Here is a 19,736-nt window from a genome sequence, read left to right as displayed (position 1 = left end):
ATAAAGTGATTTCCTATCTTAAAACAGGATGCCAACATGTCATCAGAAGAGTAGATCTTGTTGTCTTGGTTGTTATGGTTCAAAGTGCATAGAAATAGTGCTGCAGGTGTCTTATAGGGACTGCTGAGGTGTGCAGATGTGTTGATGTCAGATTAAGGCATTTTTACCTCAATTTGACATTAACTGCATTTATTTTAGATTGTGGTACAGTGAGGTTTTTAAAACGTATGTGTAAGTATTGGATAACAGAACTCTGGTCCTCTGTAGCACAATTCACTCTTTTGCATATTCAGTTTTAACAAATTCATGAGACAGAGGGGTGACAATGAGGTTTGTGAACTGTGTGTGTTTCCAACAGAGGGCATGAGAGTGTTTGCATGTGTGTTGAACTAATGGATTTGGTGCTTGTGTGAATCTCTAATGCAGAGCTGATGTTGTGATGACTGAAATAAAACTGCTGTTTGTCTTGTAGTTTCTCCTCAGACCCCTCAGGATGTCTGTGATGATGTCCAGATCGTATTTGAGCTAAAGCCCACAAAAGAACAGGCTGAACTGTCTGCCAGACTCAGGCTTCCTACAACCTTTTTCTGTTACAAAAATCAGCCGGGATATGTCAGCGATGAAGATGCGGATGATGGTAAGAACCTTTTATCTACAGTTTATTGGCTCTGCACATACAACTTTTTTGCTGGCTGTTTTTTGGCTAATACAGTATTTAGCATTATTCAGTCCAAGACAAAAACATTTATTAGCAAGAAGGTCCCCAGCAAGGTCAGGTTTTGCATGTTCTCCTTGTGTCAGCATGGGTTTACTTCAGGTACTCTGGTTTCCCCCACAGATCAAAAACATGCAAGTTAGGTGACACCAAATTGTCCCTCCCCGAAGCCATGTATGGATTAACTTGTGTGGACCAACTTGTGTATGGATTAACCAGCTTTCACCATGAATCTAGCTATAGATGCTGGAATGGCGTAAATAAAGAAAGAAACACATTTATTAAATTTTGTAATAATGTTCTTCCACTTTCTTAAAGGGGCAGTAAATTTGTTGATTGTGCTGTTTATACTGTTGTCTGAGGTCTACTTATGTTCGCGTGGTTTTTACATTCAAAAACATTAAATGTAACATGGATTGGTGGCTCTTTGGAGAAATGGTTCAGTATATTTCAGTAGCACGGACGTTTTCAGTTTTGAAACTTGCAGGATGTTTATTTAAGTATAATGACCTCATATAACAAATTATCAGGTTGAAATTGATTTTGATTTACCACTCCTTTAAGATGATATGAAGATTTCAGTCAAGTGACTCTACACTTTTGACCGCTGCTGTATAACTCAGATGGCACAACGGGCATCAGTAGTCATCTGTACATTCCAGCTGTTTATCTCAAGCTTTTTTCATGTCATTTGCCTTCAGCTGCGTTCTCTGATTTTTAGATGAAACTTTTGAAAGCGCAGTGAGGAGTCTGAGAGGCTGTTTACACTTGGCATTAACATGCGTTTTCGTCGATCGGATCACAAGTGGACGACGTTAATGCCAGGTGTAAACGGTGTTCAAAACGTTTTGAACGCGTCCACTTTCGACCACTTTCAACCACATTCAGAGGTAGTCGAAACCACTTTCGATCGGATCGCTTTGGGGTTGCGGAACGCAATGTGGTTGAATGTGTTCGAACAGCCACACGCGACCGCCTTCTCTCCGCCCATTTATCTAATCTGAGGTATTAAACACTAATTTTACGTCTTTTTTGACTTCTGCCGTGAACATACGGTGAACAGCGCTATTTTTAGACTTTCATTGATAAAACTACTGTGGGGTGTTCTCCGTAGTTTCGTTTTGAAAGCGTGAAAGTTGCGCGATCCTATTTCATCAATTGCGCTGAAAATTCAGAGAAAGCTCCAACAAATAAATGTACAAAACACTGTGCAGCATGTATACTTGCTAAACAAGCAGCGGACGCCGACATAATATAAGTTTGCGTCCATATAAACTCATAATTACTCCCGCTCGCGTTTGAATGACAGCAGAGAGACTCGCCCCCCGTCTCACAGACCACCCCCTCACAGTATTCAGGACAGATGCGGTCGAAAGTGGACAAAAGAGACGGATTTAAATACCAGGTGTAAACGCAATGTGTCTCTCTCGTCCACTTGTGATCCGATCGATGAAAACACATCTTAATACCAAGTGTAAACAGCCCCTGAGAGGAAAACTGTATCCTGCTGGAGCTGAAGGAACTTCTGATCAAGGTGAATCACATTACTCACACTGAAGCCGAAGGTATACTAGGGACATCCGCATGACGTCATTTTCGTCATCAGGAGGAGCCCAAAATTTGAGACCGCGTGTACAGTCCGCGTACAACAGCGTATGCGTGTGAAAATATTTAGACAGGACACTCCACTACAAACAATTATACAAAGAAAATAGACAGCATTTGCATACAAACAATCGTTTTTCTTCTTTAATTTTTACTTCTTCCAAGAACAGAACTTTACCATAAAGTTTGATTCATGTTCTTTGTTGTCTTGTTGTTTGTTCTAAACTGGGTTTGCAGTGGTGGATCAGCTACTTTTCTGCAACTATCCAAATGTTTTAATGTACTGTAAATGTTGCCAAATCAGTGGTGCCCTGACGGCCTGGTAGAGTAATAATTTTAAAAAGAAATCATGTGTATTGCGTACTTGTAGAACACGCCATACGCGCGTAGCCGCAGAGAGTATACATGGAAAGCTGCGCTGACGTGTGCACGCGCGAGCCGTATGCGGAAAAAAGTATACCGCGGCCTTGAAGCTCTGTGTTTAGATGTGAACCTCTGTATTTGTAGCTATCCACCTTATTTTTGATGTAAAAGTGGGCGCTGCTGTTTTTGAACTTGAATGTCCAGAGCGTGCGCTTTAAACCTATTGTTTCCTATTGTGCCGTGGCATTTTAACGATGCTCAGTTGGCACTAAGGGGGCTAAAGTGTGCCAAGAAAACATCACCCACACCATTACACCATTGCATTAATGAGAAATTCATCCAGTGTACCTAATAATCCTTTAGGTGAGTGTACATCACATTTAAATAGCAAAACCGCAACCAAATAATTGGTATTATTACTATATAGTATGAAACAAAGAAAGAAGTCCCCGATTTTATTACTTTGTGACCCAAGGTATAGACCCCTTAAAGGTTTGTAAACATTGGAACGTCTCCGGGTGGGCGGGGCTTAGCTGGAGGTAAAAAGAGGCGTGGACACGATGTTGACCAGCGTAAGCTAGCACGATTTAGGAGAGCTTTATTAAACATGGATGGAGAAGATGGTTCGGAACAGTCCGAATATGTACAGTAACTGATTCAGCGGGACCGTGACAGCTATTTTTGTAAATTAACTCTTGGGATTTTAACCAGGTTTTGGATATTTCCTAGACAACATATACATTATTTTTGGGTGGTTTGGGGAATTTTGTCAAGGCTTATTTTCTAATGTAACCTATTGCTGGGCTAACTTTGATTAGCAATATGGATTACAAGACCATTCAGAGGATGGCACACACATCTATCGCTGTCTGTTTGTTTAACATTTAAGCTAAACAATAGCACTGAAGGTTGGAGACTTTTCACCTATAAAACACAAACTTGCTGATTTGTACTAGATAAAACCAACACACCAGTACATATCCATAGATTATTTTACCTGATATGAAGTGTGCACCTCAAACACGAGCAAACCACAATTGTCTTCTTGATTTCTGTGAAGGAATGTCTGTTGGGATCCGGAAAAACTTTAGTTTTGAACCAAAAGTGCTGTTCCTTCTATTCTGTAAGCCAAAAACACAAGACAATACAATACAATACAATACAATACAATACAACTTTATTATCAACCGTGGTTGAAATTTGTCTTTGACCAGCAAAACCAGACACTCATACAAACACATAACATAATATAAAACACAGACATAACACTATATAAAATCACATACCTTTTTGATTAATAAAACCGATTGCAGAGGGTACAAAGGATCTTTTGTAAATATTTGTCTTTGCTCTAGGCATTAAAAATCGTCTCCCAGAAGGCAGTAAAACAAACTGGTCACACAGAGGATGAGTTGGGTCTTTTGATATACTCTCCGCTTTCAAAACACATTTTGAGGTGTACACCTCACCCAACTTACTCTGTGGTCTGCCAATAATTTTACTAGCTGTAGTAGTAACTCTTGCCAGATTATTTTTCTGCTTACAGTTTAAATGCCCATACCATGCGATTAAATTATAAGTCAAAACGCTCTCCACCAACGATTTGTAGGCAATCTCCAATATGTTTTGACTTACTCCAAACCTACAGATTCTCCGTATTAGAAACAATCGTTGCATGCATTTTTTCACAATATTATTAGTGTTATCCATAAAATTCAACTTACTGTCTATACATGTGCCAAGATATTTAAAATTATCAACAATCTCAACCGGGTGACCCTCTATCGATACCGGCACAATTGCAACATCTTGCCTAGTGCGACTTATAACTAGTTCCTTGGTTTTCTTTATATTTAATACTAATGCACTATTATTACACCAGCCCAAGAGTTCCTCAACATATTTCAAATATTCAGCTGACTCATTTATATCATCTTTCTTAAAAAGTCCCACTAAGGCCATGTCGTCTGCATACTTAAAAAGTTTAAAATTGGAGTTATTAATCATAAAATTATTAATATACAATGAAAATAAGACAGGTGATATGACACTTCCTTGAGGGGCCCCCGTATTAACAGAACATTCATCTGACATCTGTCCATTATAATGTACCCTCTGAGTACGGGACAACAAAAGGTCCTTAATCCACAAAATCAGATACCCGTTAACACCAATGTACATTAGCCGTTCTAACAGAATATCAATCCTCATTGTATTAAATGCCGATGTAAAATCTAAGAAAAGAATTCTTGCATAAGCATTTGAATTTTGTAAATGAAAAGTTAAAAAATTCATCATGGTTAACACCGCATCATCAGTGCCCCTATTTCGTGTATATGCAAACTGCAGTGGGTCAACACTTGAACCAACAGATGACATTAGATATTTAACAAGAATTCTTTCCATAGTCTTGCATAACACAGATGTTAACGCTATAGGGCGAAGATCATTCACAGTATGAACTAAAGGCCCTTTGGGTACTGGGATTATCAAACTTTCTTTCCATGAAGGAGGTACAATTCCAGCTTGCAACAAAGACTGGAATAGCCTTGTCAAAACACATTTCAGTTGGTGACAACAACTCTTTAACACTTTACCACTAATCCCATCAGGCCCCCTAGCTTTACCAGGCTTTATCTTGGAGATGGAAGCAACCACATCCAACTCCGTCAAATTAATAGGGGCACTATATGGGATGGTCTGACAAATACTATTACAGTTCAAACTACTAGCCTCAGTGTCAAATCTGTTAAAAAAGTTGTTAATATCATTGATAGGCATAGTAATTGGTAAATCACTACGCTTTTTAACATTCCTACCCATCATAATATTCAGACCATCCCACGCTTGCCGGACATTACCTGTAGTAAAATTTCCCTCAATCTTATTCCTATATTGTGATTTAGCTTCCCTCAATTTACCCTTTACAACTCTTTTACACTCTCTATAAGTAATAAAATCACCACTACAAAAAGCTCTCTTTTTATCATTCAAACACCTTTTTAAATCTTTAGAAACCCACGTCTTATTATTAGGGAAAATTCTGATCGTTTTAGTCCCAATTACATTTTCCTCACAAAACTGTATATAAGCTGAGATTGTGTCTGTAATTTCATTCATATCATTTCCAGTATCAAAAAACAAATCCCAAACAGTATCATCAAAACAGTCTTGGAGCTGCTCAACAGAATTATTTGTCCATACCTGAATGTCCTTGGTGACCACTGCTTGCTGCTTAAGTTTACTTCTATATTTCGGCAGGAGATGTATAACGTTATGGTCAGATTGACCCAAAGGCGGCCGACACAGGGTTTTATATGCGTCATTAACATTTCCATAGCAGCAGTCCAGGATGCGAGTGGATCGAGTTGGACAAGTAACATATTGCTGCAAAGTAGGCAGATAATCAGACAAACTACACATATTAAAATCTCCTAAAATAAAGACCGGCTGTTCGGTAGACCGAGACAGAGCGCAATTATAGCTCTCTGCTAATCGTTCAGCAGCAATTTCCATATTCGGACCAGGAACATAAGTCAGGATAATAGTTATTTGACCGAATTCTCTCGGCAGATAAAAAGGTCTAAATGACACAGTTAAAATTTCATAGTCTGGAGTACAAATCTTCTCCCGAATGCAAAAGTCCTTTGCCCATTTATTGTCAACAAAGATGCATAAACCACCTCCGATCGACTTGCGTGACTTTTCCTCATCTCTGTCGGCTCTAATGGTAGTATACCCATTTAACATAGGATCCGGATGGTTTTTTAGCCAAGTTTCTGTTAGACAAATAAGATTACTCATTCTAAAATCACAGTCAAATGCCACTTTTGCAGCCAGTTCATCCAGCTTGTTGTTAATTGAGCGGACATTAGTCAAAGTGATTACCGGCAGTGGAGGTTTGTTTCCCCGGCGTTTAACCCTTTGTTTCACACCTCCTCTAGATCCTCTTTTCTTAGACTTGTTCTTAACTGATCCATGGGAACGAGGATCTCGACTTATATCACGGATAGCCTCCCGAAGTTGTTTATCCTCAACAATGCCGCCATACCGCATGGACATCAGATCCTCCCTCGTATAGATGAGCCTCTTGTTTCCCGTCAGCTGCGCGCAGTTTATCAAACCGACTGCTAGGCACAGAACCAGTACTAGCTTAAGAATCTCCATATCAAACGATCAGTGAGCAATCAAAAGGCATCAAACGATTCAATAAACATTAACAGTTTCCAGAGACAAACTTAAAAACTTTAGGAATAAAAAGAACAAATAAAACAAACAATACAGACGAGTGCTGGTGTGGTACAGGGTCAGCAGCAGAGCCGCGCCCCCGGAAGTTCGGGGCATTTCGAGCACGACATTTTAAAGTCAAAACCTCAAACTTTTAGCGCGCCTGCTATGAGTTCTTAATTATGTTTTGCCTCCAGCTAGAGCGATGACATCAGTGATGTAGGCGATTAAGGGGTCTATACAATGGGACCTAGGTCCTTGGGTTACGATAGACCCATGAAGACCTCACAGGGATATTAATCGTGGGAGAACATCCTCACCGAGGCATCATTACTTTGTGAATTACACAGCTTTATTTAATCGTAGCATTCTGCGATAGCTTTTTTTAGTGCAATGTTTAGCTGACTGTACATCGTCACGTTGGTAATAGACTTCATAAAGAATGGATTGATTGTGGGTTTTTTTGTTATAGACTCTGACTGCACCCTTGTGTGGGAGAAAAAAGCGACTCCAGAGGAGGAGGAGAGAGCTCGACAGCTCCTGCTCCCACCGGCCTTCCTGTGTGGAGTCGGCAGCGACTCTGAACCGGAGGCCGACAAACAGGAAGACTTTATCACTGAGCTCCAGAAACTGCAGCAGCTTCAGGTATAATGAAGCACATCATCTGATTCGCTCTGCACTGTCATTTCATGCCTCAGTAAAGCATATTAATGGATGTATGTCTGCATTTCTCTACAGGTGAATCAAAACCCTTCCCATGATGCTGTGGTTCTTAGCATTGATGATGTCAGAACCGATCGCAGTGAACCAGAGCAGACGATCACATCGACCTCTGATACCAGCTGCCCCATCGACCTCTCCAGCAAAAGGAGCAGCGAGCAAGACTCAGGATCGAGTGAGCACCGCACTTTAACCCACAAATATCTTTCTTATCGACATTTAAACCATTGACTGTCCTGAGGAGTTCAGCTTCAACCCTAACACGTAATCGTGTTTAGTGGATCAGCACTCGGTCTGATAAATTTGTGTTTCTCTTCTGTAATTCAACAGCGGCTCCCTTCAGCTTTGCATCTGTCGGCGGATTTTCATTTGCAGACTTGGCAAAAGGTTCAGGCGATTTTGCTTTTGGAAAAAAAGGTGAGAAGTGCTTATAAACCATCGTTTCATAGAGCAGAGGAGCATTGAACTGCGAACAGCTGATATGAATGATTTTACACCTCATGGGACACTGAATGTTTGTTCAGCAAGCAGCCAGTAAACAAAGAAAATATGCCGTTGTCACCTTTATAGTATACTGCATTACTATATTAGGAAACTGTCTATATAAAGATTACATTGTGTCATCTCAGTCCAGTACAATAATGTAAGGACTTGCTTCTGTAGATGAACAATTTTCCTGGGCGAATGCGGGAGCTGCAGTATTTGGGGGAGCTCCAGAGCGAGATACAGCACACAATGAAGAGCACAGCGATGAAGAAGAGCCTAAAAGTGATGAGATCCACTTTGAGCCGATTGTTTCTTTGCCAGAGGTATCCACAGTGTTTTGTTATTCAAGCATGTAGAAATGTTTAGGATAACATGGATTTAAATGGTCACATGGCACATGCAATGCTCAAGACTTTAACCTTAAAGCCCCCATTTAAAGCTGTTTCTGCTATCTTATGTTAATCTTGAGTACCTATAGAGTAGAGTAGTATTAGATCCTTCATATCTCCAAACAGTTTTATCAGATTTATAAAAGACAGATCAGCCCTACCTAATCTACCGAGCGAATCACAAGCAAGCAACACACACAAACACAGACATTTTTATGTAGTTTTACTTACCGCCTGCGACTCATGACCCGGTTGGGACCGCCTCATTTCTAACAAAATCAGCTTTAAACAATTTTTGTGAAGGACTTTTAATAGAGATCAGATTCAGAACAATGATCAAAGCATACACGAAGTTTGATAAGTTGGGTAAGCACGCCATCTGGTGGATAATAGCGGAAATATGGATTGCCGGAAAAACTTGTCATTGGCATTGAGGCGTTTTCTCGTCAATAGCAGGGAAAGAGTTAAACTGCATAAATAAGTCAGAATGTATGAAATGGCTTTAGCCCCGTCAAGATTTTAAAAACATTAATCAATGTGTGTACGCCAATAACAGAGCAATCACATGATAAGACCGACGCACTGAACATACATGAAAGTTGGCATATGGTTATTGTGATTGTTCTTCTCAAGAGGAACACGTGAAACAATACAAGTATATCTACATGCTCAGGTGAAGATCGACTTTTTAGTTTGTTAATAATAAGGTCGGCTACAAAGAAAAACGTGTCTTTACATTGACTTAACATTGAAATTACTCGCACTTGATGCCTCTACCACGGCTGGTCTGAACGCAGCATTAGCTCACAAATGATTATTACAATCGCTTTTAAAGTGCTTTAATTGTATTTATTTATTTATGTATTTATTTTGAACTGAGACGAAGTAAATTACAACACACACATACACGAAAAAAATTAATTTACATTAGCTCACCTCATTCGAAAAGGGATAGGTAGAAGCCCTAGGCTTATCAAAAACCTATCCCCAGACATCACAGTACTTAAAGCTCACATCAAACAATTTAAAATAAAAAACACAGCTTTTAAAATAAACATAAAAAAAATTCATTAAAAAGGGGAAAAAAATCAAAATCAGGCAGTAGCAGTTTTCCAACTCACCCCTCTCTTATATACTTATCGAAAATAGATATTTTAAACCTTTTTTTAAATTGAAATATATGAACACTTTCTTTTATCTGGTTGTTCAAACTATTCCACAATATCACTCCACGGATCGAAATACACATTCTTTTAAGCTCTGTCCGAGCATATTGTTGTCTCATATCTTGTATATAAAGGACTTGCCCAAAAAACACGTTGATAATAATCCTGAAGCCTGAATCATTTTATTGCTCAAAGAATGAATAATGATATGAAATAATAGTGAATCTTGCATTATTAAATTACACATGACTACTTCCACAGGTTGCTTGGGTAATCCAATAGGAAAATGTTTTAAACCCTGTCTTTACCTGTATGACAAACTGTGATTCTTTCACAAAAACACTGTAATAACATGTGGAAAAACTTTAAGCTCTGCATTGAAGCTGGGAACTGTGAGAAAGCTGAAACAATGTTTCTTTTGACCCCTTTTAGGTGGAGGTGAAGTCTGGTGAAGAGGATGAGGAGATCCTGTTTAAAGGGAGGACCAAACTTTTCCGCTGGGACCGCGATCTCGGCCAGTGGAAGGAGCGTGGAGTGGGAGACCTCAAAATCCTCTTCCATCCAGTAAAGAAGTGCTACCGTGTACTTATGAGACGAGATCAGGTCTTCAAAGTGTGTGCCAACCACACCATTACCACCAACATCGAGCTGAAGCCCATGAACACCTCAGCCAATGCGCTGGTGTGGACGGCCACAGACTTCACAGGTATAAAAGACGCAAGAAAATATGTTTCATCTGTTCGTTGGTCTTGTTTGCCAGCTGATCGTGTCATGCGTGTGTTTTTGTAATCCCCACAAACAGAGGGAGATGCTAAAGTTGAGCAGCTCGCAGCCAAGTTCAAGACTCCAGAACTGGCCGAGACCTTCAGACGGACGTTTACGGACTGCCAGAGTCGCATGTCGCAGGCGGACTCCTCTCAGATGTCCGTAGCCGCGGGACTTTCGAGAGACGACAACCCTGTGGTTTTCTTCAGCATCGCTGTAGACGACGAGCCGGTCGGACGGATCACGATGGAGCTTTTCGCTCACATTGTTCCTAAAACGGCGGAGAACTTCCGAGCTCTGTGCACTGGGGAAAAGGGCTTTGGTTACCGTGACTCTGTTTTCCACCGGATCGTTCCTGACTTCATGTGTCAGGTAAAAAAGATATACTGTGACTTTCAATTAGGGGTGGGCCGATACGATATTTGGTATCAATATTAGTCCGATATTTGCGAAAATGGCTGGATCGAATATCGAAGAGGCCGGGGAGTACAATCCGATCCAATACCAACACATACCTTGTCATGGCAAATTGGGGTAAAGCGCGACTTGCTGAGCAACATGAATTTGCACAAAGTCGCACTTTAAATTGTCCAAAGTTACACCTTAACATTTTGAATTGTTTTGCTGACTAACTAAAAATGTTGCCTCTAGTCTGTTTGAAACATTTAAATAAAAATGAAGCAGCAGTATTGCACAATGTTTCACTGAGTCTTAAATTTGCTTTTTGTACGGCTAACAAATGTGTTATTTGCAGCTTAATTTATTAAAATGGCGATAGAGATGGTATTGGATCGGTATCGGTATCGACAGATACTCAAAGTTGTGGTATCGAGATCGGTATCAGACATGAAAAAGTGGTATCGGCCCAGCCCTACTTTCAATGTATACAACCCTCTACAATGCCACTAAATAAATATTTACTCTGCAAATTATGTCTGATGTTAGCCATTGGCTAATAAATACTAAATAACAAAAGTAGAAAGGTTGACTGTATAATGCAAAATGAATTTATCAATTCAGTTCAAACAAACAGATTTTGACACAAAGGTCAACAATTCTGCATGTCATGACTTATGCGATGATCTAATTTATAAATGTTTTAAGGTGCAAGACTATTCAACAAAAATCTGTATAATGTATTTTGATTACATAAGCATCTTCTGCTTTCTTTCAGGGCGGTGACATCGCCAACCAGGATGGAACCGGAGGGAAATCAATCTATGGAAATAAGTTTGAAGATGAAAACTTTGACGTGAGGCATACAGGTCCAGGTCTGCTGTCTATGGCCAATCGTGGAAGGGATACTAACAGCTCTCAGTTCTTTATTACCCTGAAAAAAGCAGAGCACTTAGACTTTAAGCATGTCGCGTTTGGCTTTGTCAAAGATGGCATGGATGTGGTTAAACGGATGGGAGAACTGGGCACAAAGGAAGGCAAACCCAGTAAAAAGATCACTATTATAGAGTGTGGACAATTGTAAGCTTTTTACATTCATGTTTGGTATATTGAGATAAAAACAGAATTTGTCATTTCTAAACTATTATTTGAGAGTGAGTGGACTTGTATCTGTAGTGGTTTTATTTACTTTCTTGTTTCATTGTTCATCAATACAGTTTTATTCAGCTTTTGTACAAAAAAGTACTTAAACACTATACATGCTGCTAACTTACTTACCATGTTCAGGCTCGCAAAAACTTGATGCTTTTTTATGAAGTTTGTTTCTTGCTCTACATGGACCCTGTGTGTGTAGTCCTCATTTTCCTGTTTTCCCGATTGTTCCTCTGAAGCACTTGCATCAAATAAACATTTGGCATTTTGCATTTCATAATTTCTTTAAAGTATGCAGGTATTTAGGAGAAACTGAAATATTGGTGAAACCTTGCTGTTGTAATGGTAGACACAATTTGACACATTTGTTCCATTTATACAAACTGTCGACAGTAAATTATTTGGCAGTTGATCGATTAAAGCAAATCTTTTCGATAATAGTAGTAAATCAGTTGCCATTTCACATCTTACATACTTTAGTGTCACTGTTTTCACTTGAAATATCACATATACTGAATAACAGCACAATAGCAAATGTGATTATTTATCTATGGGGCGGTTTTCTGGACAGGGATTAGACTAGTCCTAGACTAAAATAAATGTAAGAGCTGTCCAAACTGAAAACAACTTGCAATGAAACATCTTAAAATATATCAGTGCTCTTAGTTTTGCCTCAAAATGCACACAAGTAATGTTATTAGTAAGGCATGTTTGTTAAAACTAGTTATATTTCCTAATTAAACTAAGGCCTAGTCCTGGTTTAAGATAATCTCTGTCTGAGAAACCACCCATAGAAGTTGCTAATAACGTATAATGTAAAAAAAAAAAACTTATAAAATGTTAAAACTGAGACCGTGGGCAGAGGATTGTCTTTGGAACACGAATTTCACTTAGCCAAAAATAAATTTCTATGGCAGAGGGTCTCTTGAGATGATCATGTGAAAAGAAACCATATCCAATCAGAAAGCGAGATGATGGAAGACGGAAGCACCACAAAGTGAAGTTGATACAAAATGAACTTGTTCAGACCATGTTCCCGCTGTCTCCTTTAACCGAACCCTTTTCTTTTTTCCTTGAATTTTCTGTGAAAACCATTTCAAACACTATCATTGAAATTTCTTCCTGCATATCGTCCCCCATGTTTATTCTGAAGTCTCGCAAGATTTCCTGTGTTCACAGTCGAGACTGGTTGAAAATCTGTTTGTGTCTCTTTTTTATCTTTCTATCACATTTTGAAAATCTTATAAGATGTAAAAAATCTTTGGTGTGTACCTAGCATAACTCTGGGATTACTAAACCAAACTGCTATACCATACAGAAGAACAGATTCAATGCAAGCATGATAAAACATTGACCTGACCTTCTGGGCAACTTCAAATGTTCTCATCCTTCGTAGAAAAGGACACCGATTATCTACATGCACTTCCCATGATAGTTTATCATCAATAAATACCTGTCTGATGGGCTCATTTTCAATCATTATAGATGAGTGTGTACCCACGATCTAAGGATCAAACATTTCCTGTTTTCCTGATGTTGATAACAAGACATTGGGTCTCATTCACTAAGCATGCGTCCGCACAAATTTGTTCGTAAAATGTGCGTACGGACGTTTTAAATTACAAATCATGATTCAACAAAAACTTTCGTACAAAAATTAATTTTAAATGTATGCAAAAACGTAAGAACAACTTAGACCACACGTACGCAATAATCATGAACAAGGGAAAAAATATGTAAGTAATAATTGACGACGGGCCATTGAATTATAAGAAAATAATGCACACCCAGGGTGAAATGTGGGGTGCCGTTATACCGCGGGTGTGCATTATTTTCCAATAATTCAAAGGACCAGAGTCAATTATTCCTCTTATACCACAGTTACCACAAACATGCCTTTTTTTTAGGACATTTGACAACTTAGGTGTGCGGTTATCAGAAATTAATGCATACCCATGGAACATTTCTCAGCCAATCAGAATACAGCATTCAACAGACCCGTGGTATAAATAAAATATATAACACAGAGATATATATTATAGGGTTCTTTTTTCTTGTTCATGATTATTGCGCACATGTGGTCTAAGTTGTTCTAACGTTTTTGCATACATTCAAAATAAATTATAGTACAAAGGTTTTGGTTGAATCATAATTTCCCAGCTAACAATTTTTGGTTCCCAAAACGTTTTCCTAACGTTAGTTTTTGGTTCTAAAAACTTTCCCCTAATGTTAGTTTTTGGTTCCCATAACGTTATTTAGCCAGGAAAGTTTTCTTTACGGAAATAGAACGTTATTTCTAGGTTAGTTTAACGTTATGATAACGTTAGGAGAACGTTAGTTTTAGGTTAGAAAAACGTTAGAAAAACCTAACCTAACCTAAAACTAACGTTCTCCTAACGTTATTATAACGTTAGAATAACGTTAGGGGAACGTTAAACTAACCTAAAAATAACGTTCTATTTTCGTAAAGAAAACTTTCCTGGTTAACCAAAAACAAACTTTAAAAAATAACGTTATGGGAACCAAAAACTAGCGTTATGGGAACGTTATTTTAACGTTAGGAGAACGTTTTGGGAACCAAACATTTTTGCTGGGAGTATGCACAGTTGACATGGAACAAAAACAGTTTAATGATCTACAGGACAGTGCGCGTTGCCGCGGCTCCGTGCACGCACTGAAAGAGCGCGCAGAGCTCAAGATTCTGTCTATTGGTACATTCCGTGTTGTGTTTTTTCTATCATATCTATCCAAAATAAGTTAAACACATTTCCATGTAAAAAGGAATAAACCAATATATTAATAACAACATTTATAACAATTAAATTATTTTATTACTGAAAAAATGTCTATTGAAACATTAGATGAATAACACAGGTTATTTTAAATTAAAAAAAAAACCTCAACCCATCACACATTGAATTTAGATAGCATTGTATTTTATCAAATATATAAATGACTTCAACACAATAAAGAAGACTTAAAACAGATATTTATTGAAAATGAATAAACATTTAATTTACTTTGGATCAAAAAATCTTACCACAGCAGTTAGCCGCCTCTCCATTATTACAATAATCAAAAACATCCTCTCTTCATATAGACGGGAATCACTAAAATATATATTAGTTCTCAAGATACGTCAGAGGAGTATACACTGTAATAAACAAAAGACAGTTAAACATGTACTACCCCACTGTACAAAATACAATAATGAGAGATTATACAATCATTGAAGAACATAAAACACCTTGAGTTTTTGTTAACAGGTTTATTATGGAAAACAGCAAACATATAAGAATGTGAATTAAACAAGATAATATATAGTATATGGTTTATATTTATTTATAGACCATACCCCCTTTTCCCCATCATATGCATAGACATCATATATGATATCTTAATGATATCTATATATAGATATCTATATGATATCTATGATCAAATTGGCCTATGTATATCCACTCCAGTCCAGTCGGTGGCGGTAATGCACCTACAAGTGGATTGCCAACCTATGGCTGAACACCAAAGAAGAAGCAGAAGAAAAAAAATACGTCAGAGTCGTGTCGAATCTGCCAGAGTCATTTTAAAGTTGATATCGAATATTCAAAGCCGATTGGCAGGCGGGACACACGTGATTGCGCCATTTGTGGCGCTGAATAGCCGTTGAATTTTCATGTGAGTTGATCTGGTTAAATGATCAGCGTTTCGATCGAGAGATCATTCTGTGGAACGCTATATTCAATTGTTATGACGATATGTGACTATGAGGCGGACTAAAGCAGATGTGGAACGCTATATTCAATCCGTTCAGAATGCTTCTCCGTCTCAGAAAGAGGTAAGACAAGCACAGGCCCGATCTAAGACCCATGTAGCAGTAGATCCTTTCCCCTCGGAATGTCTGTTCCCCCTCCAGTTGATAAAGCGTGTCTGCTGAAAGCGCATGTGCAGGCATCGCAGATTAGCTGGGTGTTTTTATTTATTTTTATTATGGTATGTACAGTTTGTACAAACTAATACAGCTCACAACAATTAAAACTATAAAATAAATATTAAGTAAAAACAGCTGTATAGGCTACAGAAAGCGAGAAGGGGAACAGACATTCAGGATTTGCTGCTACACCCACAGCAGTTCATCATATTCTGTCTGATCAATTATTTTTAAATAATTACAAAGACAGAGATTAACTGAATCAGACGAGTGAACTACAGCATTATATTTTTCATTTCTCTGAATGTGTCATCTATTCCTTTATTATTCTGAATCTGTCATATAAGTAGGTAGTTAATTCACTTTCGAAAAAATCCACGGTGTTTGTAGTAAATCGTGGTTTTTATAAATAAAACAATACATGTTTATTCTGAATTTGTCTAATTCAATAAACCACACCCAGCAGCAACTATCCTAGAAACTTAAAAGAGAAGATATTTCTTTGAAAATGAAACTGATGCCATATAATAATAACATTGCATTCATGCCTTTTAAACAGTTTCCCTAATTACCCAATGAAGTTTTTATGTAAGTAGGTTAACCTAATGTCAAAATGGGGATTTGTTTCATTAAATTCACGGTGTAAAAGTGGACTGAGAGATCTCAGTTTCTGATCTAATTGACTTAAGTGTAAAAACTAATCCTGTTACATCACATAATGTTATTTTATGCTAATATTGTGTAATTGTGATGGAATTTAGCGTAACCTCCTGTTTTGTTTCTTGCAGAGGCCGGTCAAAGGGTTTCTGTTTGCAAAATTATACTTTGAAGCTAAGGAATATGAACTTGCCAAAAGGTAATTTCTTTTGCGTCTTTGTAAAATATATTTTTAGATTTGCTGAGAGAGACTTGATAATACTTGATAATATTTGTAAATCTCTTTGTCTCACAAACACAGACGCGTTTCCGAGTATTTAAAAGTACAGCCAAAGGATCCCAAAGCACACAAGTTTCTTGGGCAACTATATGAGCGTGATGGTGAACTAGACAAAGCTGTGGGATGTTACAAGGTATTTGAATACCTTTACATGAACACTTTCTGAAGCCTCTGGAAATGGATCAAACAATTGAATTCATATATATATATATATATATGAATTGAATTTTGAATTTTTTGAATTTGTTTATTTGAAAATAATGCACACATTATTATCGCATTACCACCTTGGGTGCACATTATTTATTTATTCATTATTATTCCTTACATAATTCATAAACATTTATCATCAGATTTTGTATAATGAATATTTCTATTCCCATAGTCATCGAAAAACCCAAAAATGTTTTAATCTGCAATCTCATGAAAATAAGTTGGTCAAATTCTTTAAATAGCAAGATCACTGCATACGCAAGAGCCATGTGGCATTAACCTCATGTTGTTCTAAACCTGTATGAATTTATTTTTTCTGATGAAAACAAAAGAAGATATTTTGAGAAATGATGGTAAACACACAGCAGTAAGTGACCATAGACGTCCATAGTAGGAATAAAAAAATATGATGGAATTTAATGGGTACTGTCAACTGTGTGCTTACCACCATTTATCTTAATATTTTCTTAGTCCTTTATCACAATAATTCCAAAATATTTTTTTCCTACTATGGAAGTCAATGGTCACTTACTGCTGTGTGTTTACCATCCTTCTCAAAATATCTTCTTTTGTGTTCATTAGAAAAAAGAAATTCATACAATTTTAGAACAACATGAGGATGAGTAAATGATGACAGAATTTTCATTTTAAAGTGAAATATCCCTTTAACCACAGTTGTGTATGTTTGCTTACTGGGATGGGTTAAATGGAGAGGTAACATTACAAGTATGGGTTACCATACTAAACAAAACACGTCACACTCACACTTTCTTTATCACATGACTGAATTTCATATATCCACTAAGCAAATGATTAGGTCTGTGACGTTTTTGGTAATCCCAGCTGGTCTGTTTATCATCTTGACTATAAATCTTGAAAAGTAGTATCCGATTATTATACTGAGTTTGATTTTCCTAACTAACTCCAAACAAATGCACCTCAGGCTTTTTCTCATTACTGTTGTATGTTTAAGCTGATGTGTAGGTTTGTGTGTTATGTGTTAGCGTTCAGTGGATCTGAATCCAGCCCAGCAAGACCTGGTTCTGAAAGTGGCTGAGCTGCTCTGTAATATGCCTGAACGTGACGGCCCAGCCGAGTACTGGGTGCAAAAGGCTGCCAATCTTCTTCCAGGACATCCAGCTGTTTTTGATCTAAGGGTAACTGCAGTAAAACATGCTTTTTAAACAATCTGCCAAAGCAGTCTTCTAAAGCTGTCCTAAGATCAGTGTTTCTTTTTTATTAAGGAGAAACTTCTGAGTGCTCAGGGCCAGAAGGGCTTCGATCAGCTGTACAATCTGATATTTTCTGAACTGAGGCTGCGTCCCCATGATGCCCATGTTAACATCAGATTAATCCAGCTTTACGACTCGGACGGTCGCTATGAGGAGGCAGTCAAACACTGTCTCGCTGTTGAGAAAGCTGGAGGTCTCAGAGACAGTCTGGACTGGTACAAGGTTGTTGTCAGAACCCTTCAGGTTAGTGATGGAGATCACTTTCACATCTCACTTGATATGAAATTCCCTTGAACAACACATGCTTCATGTAAATTAAATGAGACATGCTCTTAAACAGGTCATGGCTCATTTTTAACTCCGCCAGTCTTTTTGAAAAGTTTTCTTCTATAAATATATAAAAATAGAAATATATCAAAAGAAAGAACAGGCCCTTTGCTTAAAACAAATAAACAAACAAAATGGGGAAAAAAAACGTTTCATCCTATCAGGGCTCTACGCTAAACTTTTTCCCAAGGAGTACATGTGCTCCTAAATGAAAAAATTAGGAGCACACAAAGAAATATAGGAGCACAGTGAAAAAAGTTGATTAAACTGCTCAACTCATACGGATATTATATTCCCGCGCTATATGCAGATTTAATGTAGGCCGGAGTTCATGTCACCAAAAGCAGCAGATAAAAGCTGCATTTTATTGATCATAAGCTCATTTTTAAAATAAGCGATAGGAGAGAGCGACAGCAGCACTGATAGCCTAATATCATTTAATTTCTTTACTATTAATGAATATGATTGTGTGTTGAGCATCTACAACAGGGCTATTCAATTAGTTTGTCATAGGGCAGTTCATGAAAAGCATCTCAAATGAGGGGCCAGAGATATATCAGTGATGATGACTACATTTTCCTACATTTAAATATACTCATGTTGTATGAAACGGCATAACAACAAAATCAGTGCATTGTACAAAAGCTTTTTTTACAAGCATGTATTTTCAAACTGCATACAACAAAACTTGTGCATTATAAGATGTCCAAATAGGCTTTATCTACATCCAGACATGTTTGTATGTTGTATTTTAAAACTGGATAACAATTTAAGTGCACTGTAAGATGCCTGAGTAAGCTTTATTCTACATTTAAATGGGGTAAATGAGAATTTAACTTATTTACTCACTTAAGTACACATAACCAAAAGTTTATAATATGGAACATAACATTGTTTTATGCAGTTTTTTGTCAATGCTTATTATTTCACGACCTCTATTTAAACTACAACCGTCATCTTAATAACTGGCAAACATTAGGCTAGCTTCTAATAAGAGAAATGATACTTTTAGATTTCGTCAGTGCAGTAAAATCAGGTGTATGTTTGTCAGCGCGATACGCATACAGTGGTGCAGGTGCTGGGCTGTGAGGGATGGGCGATTAACTGTTACTTGT

At 37.7% G+C, this 19,736-nt stretch overlaps 1 protein-coding gene across 11 annotated transcripts in view; it reads left to right on the top strand.

The window, feature by feature from the left end:
- The window catches only part of ranbp2 (RAN binding protein 2), a 92,469-nt gene that overhangs the window by 40,598 nt on the left and 32,135 nt on the right, over nucleotides 1–19,736 (top strand). For 3 of the 11 annotated variants that reach the window (XM_065293106.1, XM_065293102.1, XM_065293099.1), the window contains 10 exons: nucleotides 473–637; nucleotides 1,437–1,472; nucleotides 2,208–2,249; nucleotides 7,383–7,555; nucleotides 7,649–7,805; nucleotides 7,961–8,047; nucleotides 8,294–8,439; nucleotides 10,104–10,377; nucleotides 10,474–10,808; nucleotides 11,611–12,307. The exons of 1 other annotated variant lie outside the window; for it this stretch is intronic. In XM_065293106.1, coding sequence (XP_065149178.1) covers nucleotides 473–637; nucleotides 1,437–1,472; nucleotides 2,208–2,249; nucleotides 7,383–7,555; nucleotides 7,649–7,805; nucleotides 7,961–8,047; nucleotides 8,294–8,439; nucleotides 10,104–10,377; nucleotides 10,474–10,808; nucleotides 11,611–11,916 — 1,721 coding nt within the window. In that variant the 3' untranslated portion in view covers nucleotides 11,917–12,307. Of the gene's footprint in view, nucleotides 1–472; nucleotides 638–1,436; nucleotides 1,473–2,207; nucleotides 2,250–7,382; nucleotides 7,556–7,648; nucleotides 7,806–7,960; nucleotides 8,048–8,293; nucleotides 8,440–10,103; nucleotides 10,378–10,473; nucleotides 10,809–11,610; nucleotides 12,308–15,636; nucleotides 15,820–16,700; nucleotides 16,769–16,870; nucleotides 16,983–18,066; nucleotides 18,220–18,306; nucleotides 18,538–19,736 lie in introns of those variants that run through there. 7 more of the 11 variants (XM_065293098.2, XM_065293095.2, XM_065293103.1 and 4 more) reach the window with 6 other exon arrangements.

This window comes from Paramisgurnus dabryanus, chromosome 15, assembly GCF_030506205.2.
Source record: "Paramisgurnus dabryanus chromosome 15, PD_genome_1.1, whole genome shotgun sequence".
In the NCBI taxonomy this organism is placed as follows: domain Eukaryota; kingdom Metazoa; phylum Chordata; class Actinopteri; order Cypriniformes; family Cobitidae; genus Paramisgurnus; species Paramisgurnus dabryanus.
This window is presented reverse-complemented; position numbering and strand designations above follow the sequence as displayed.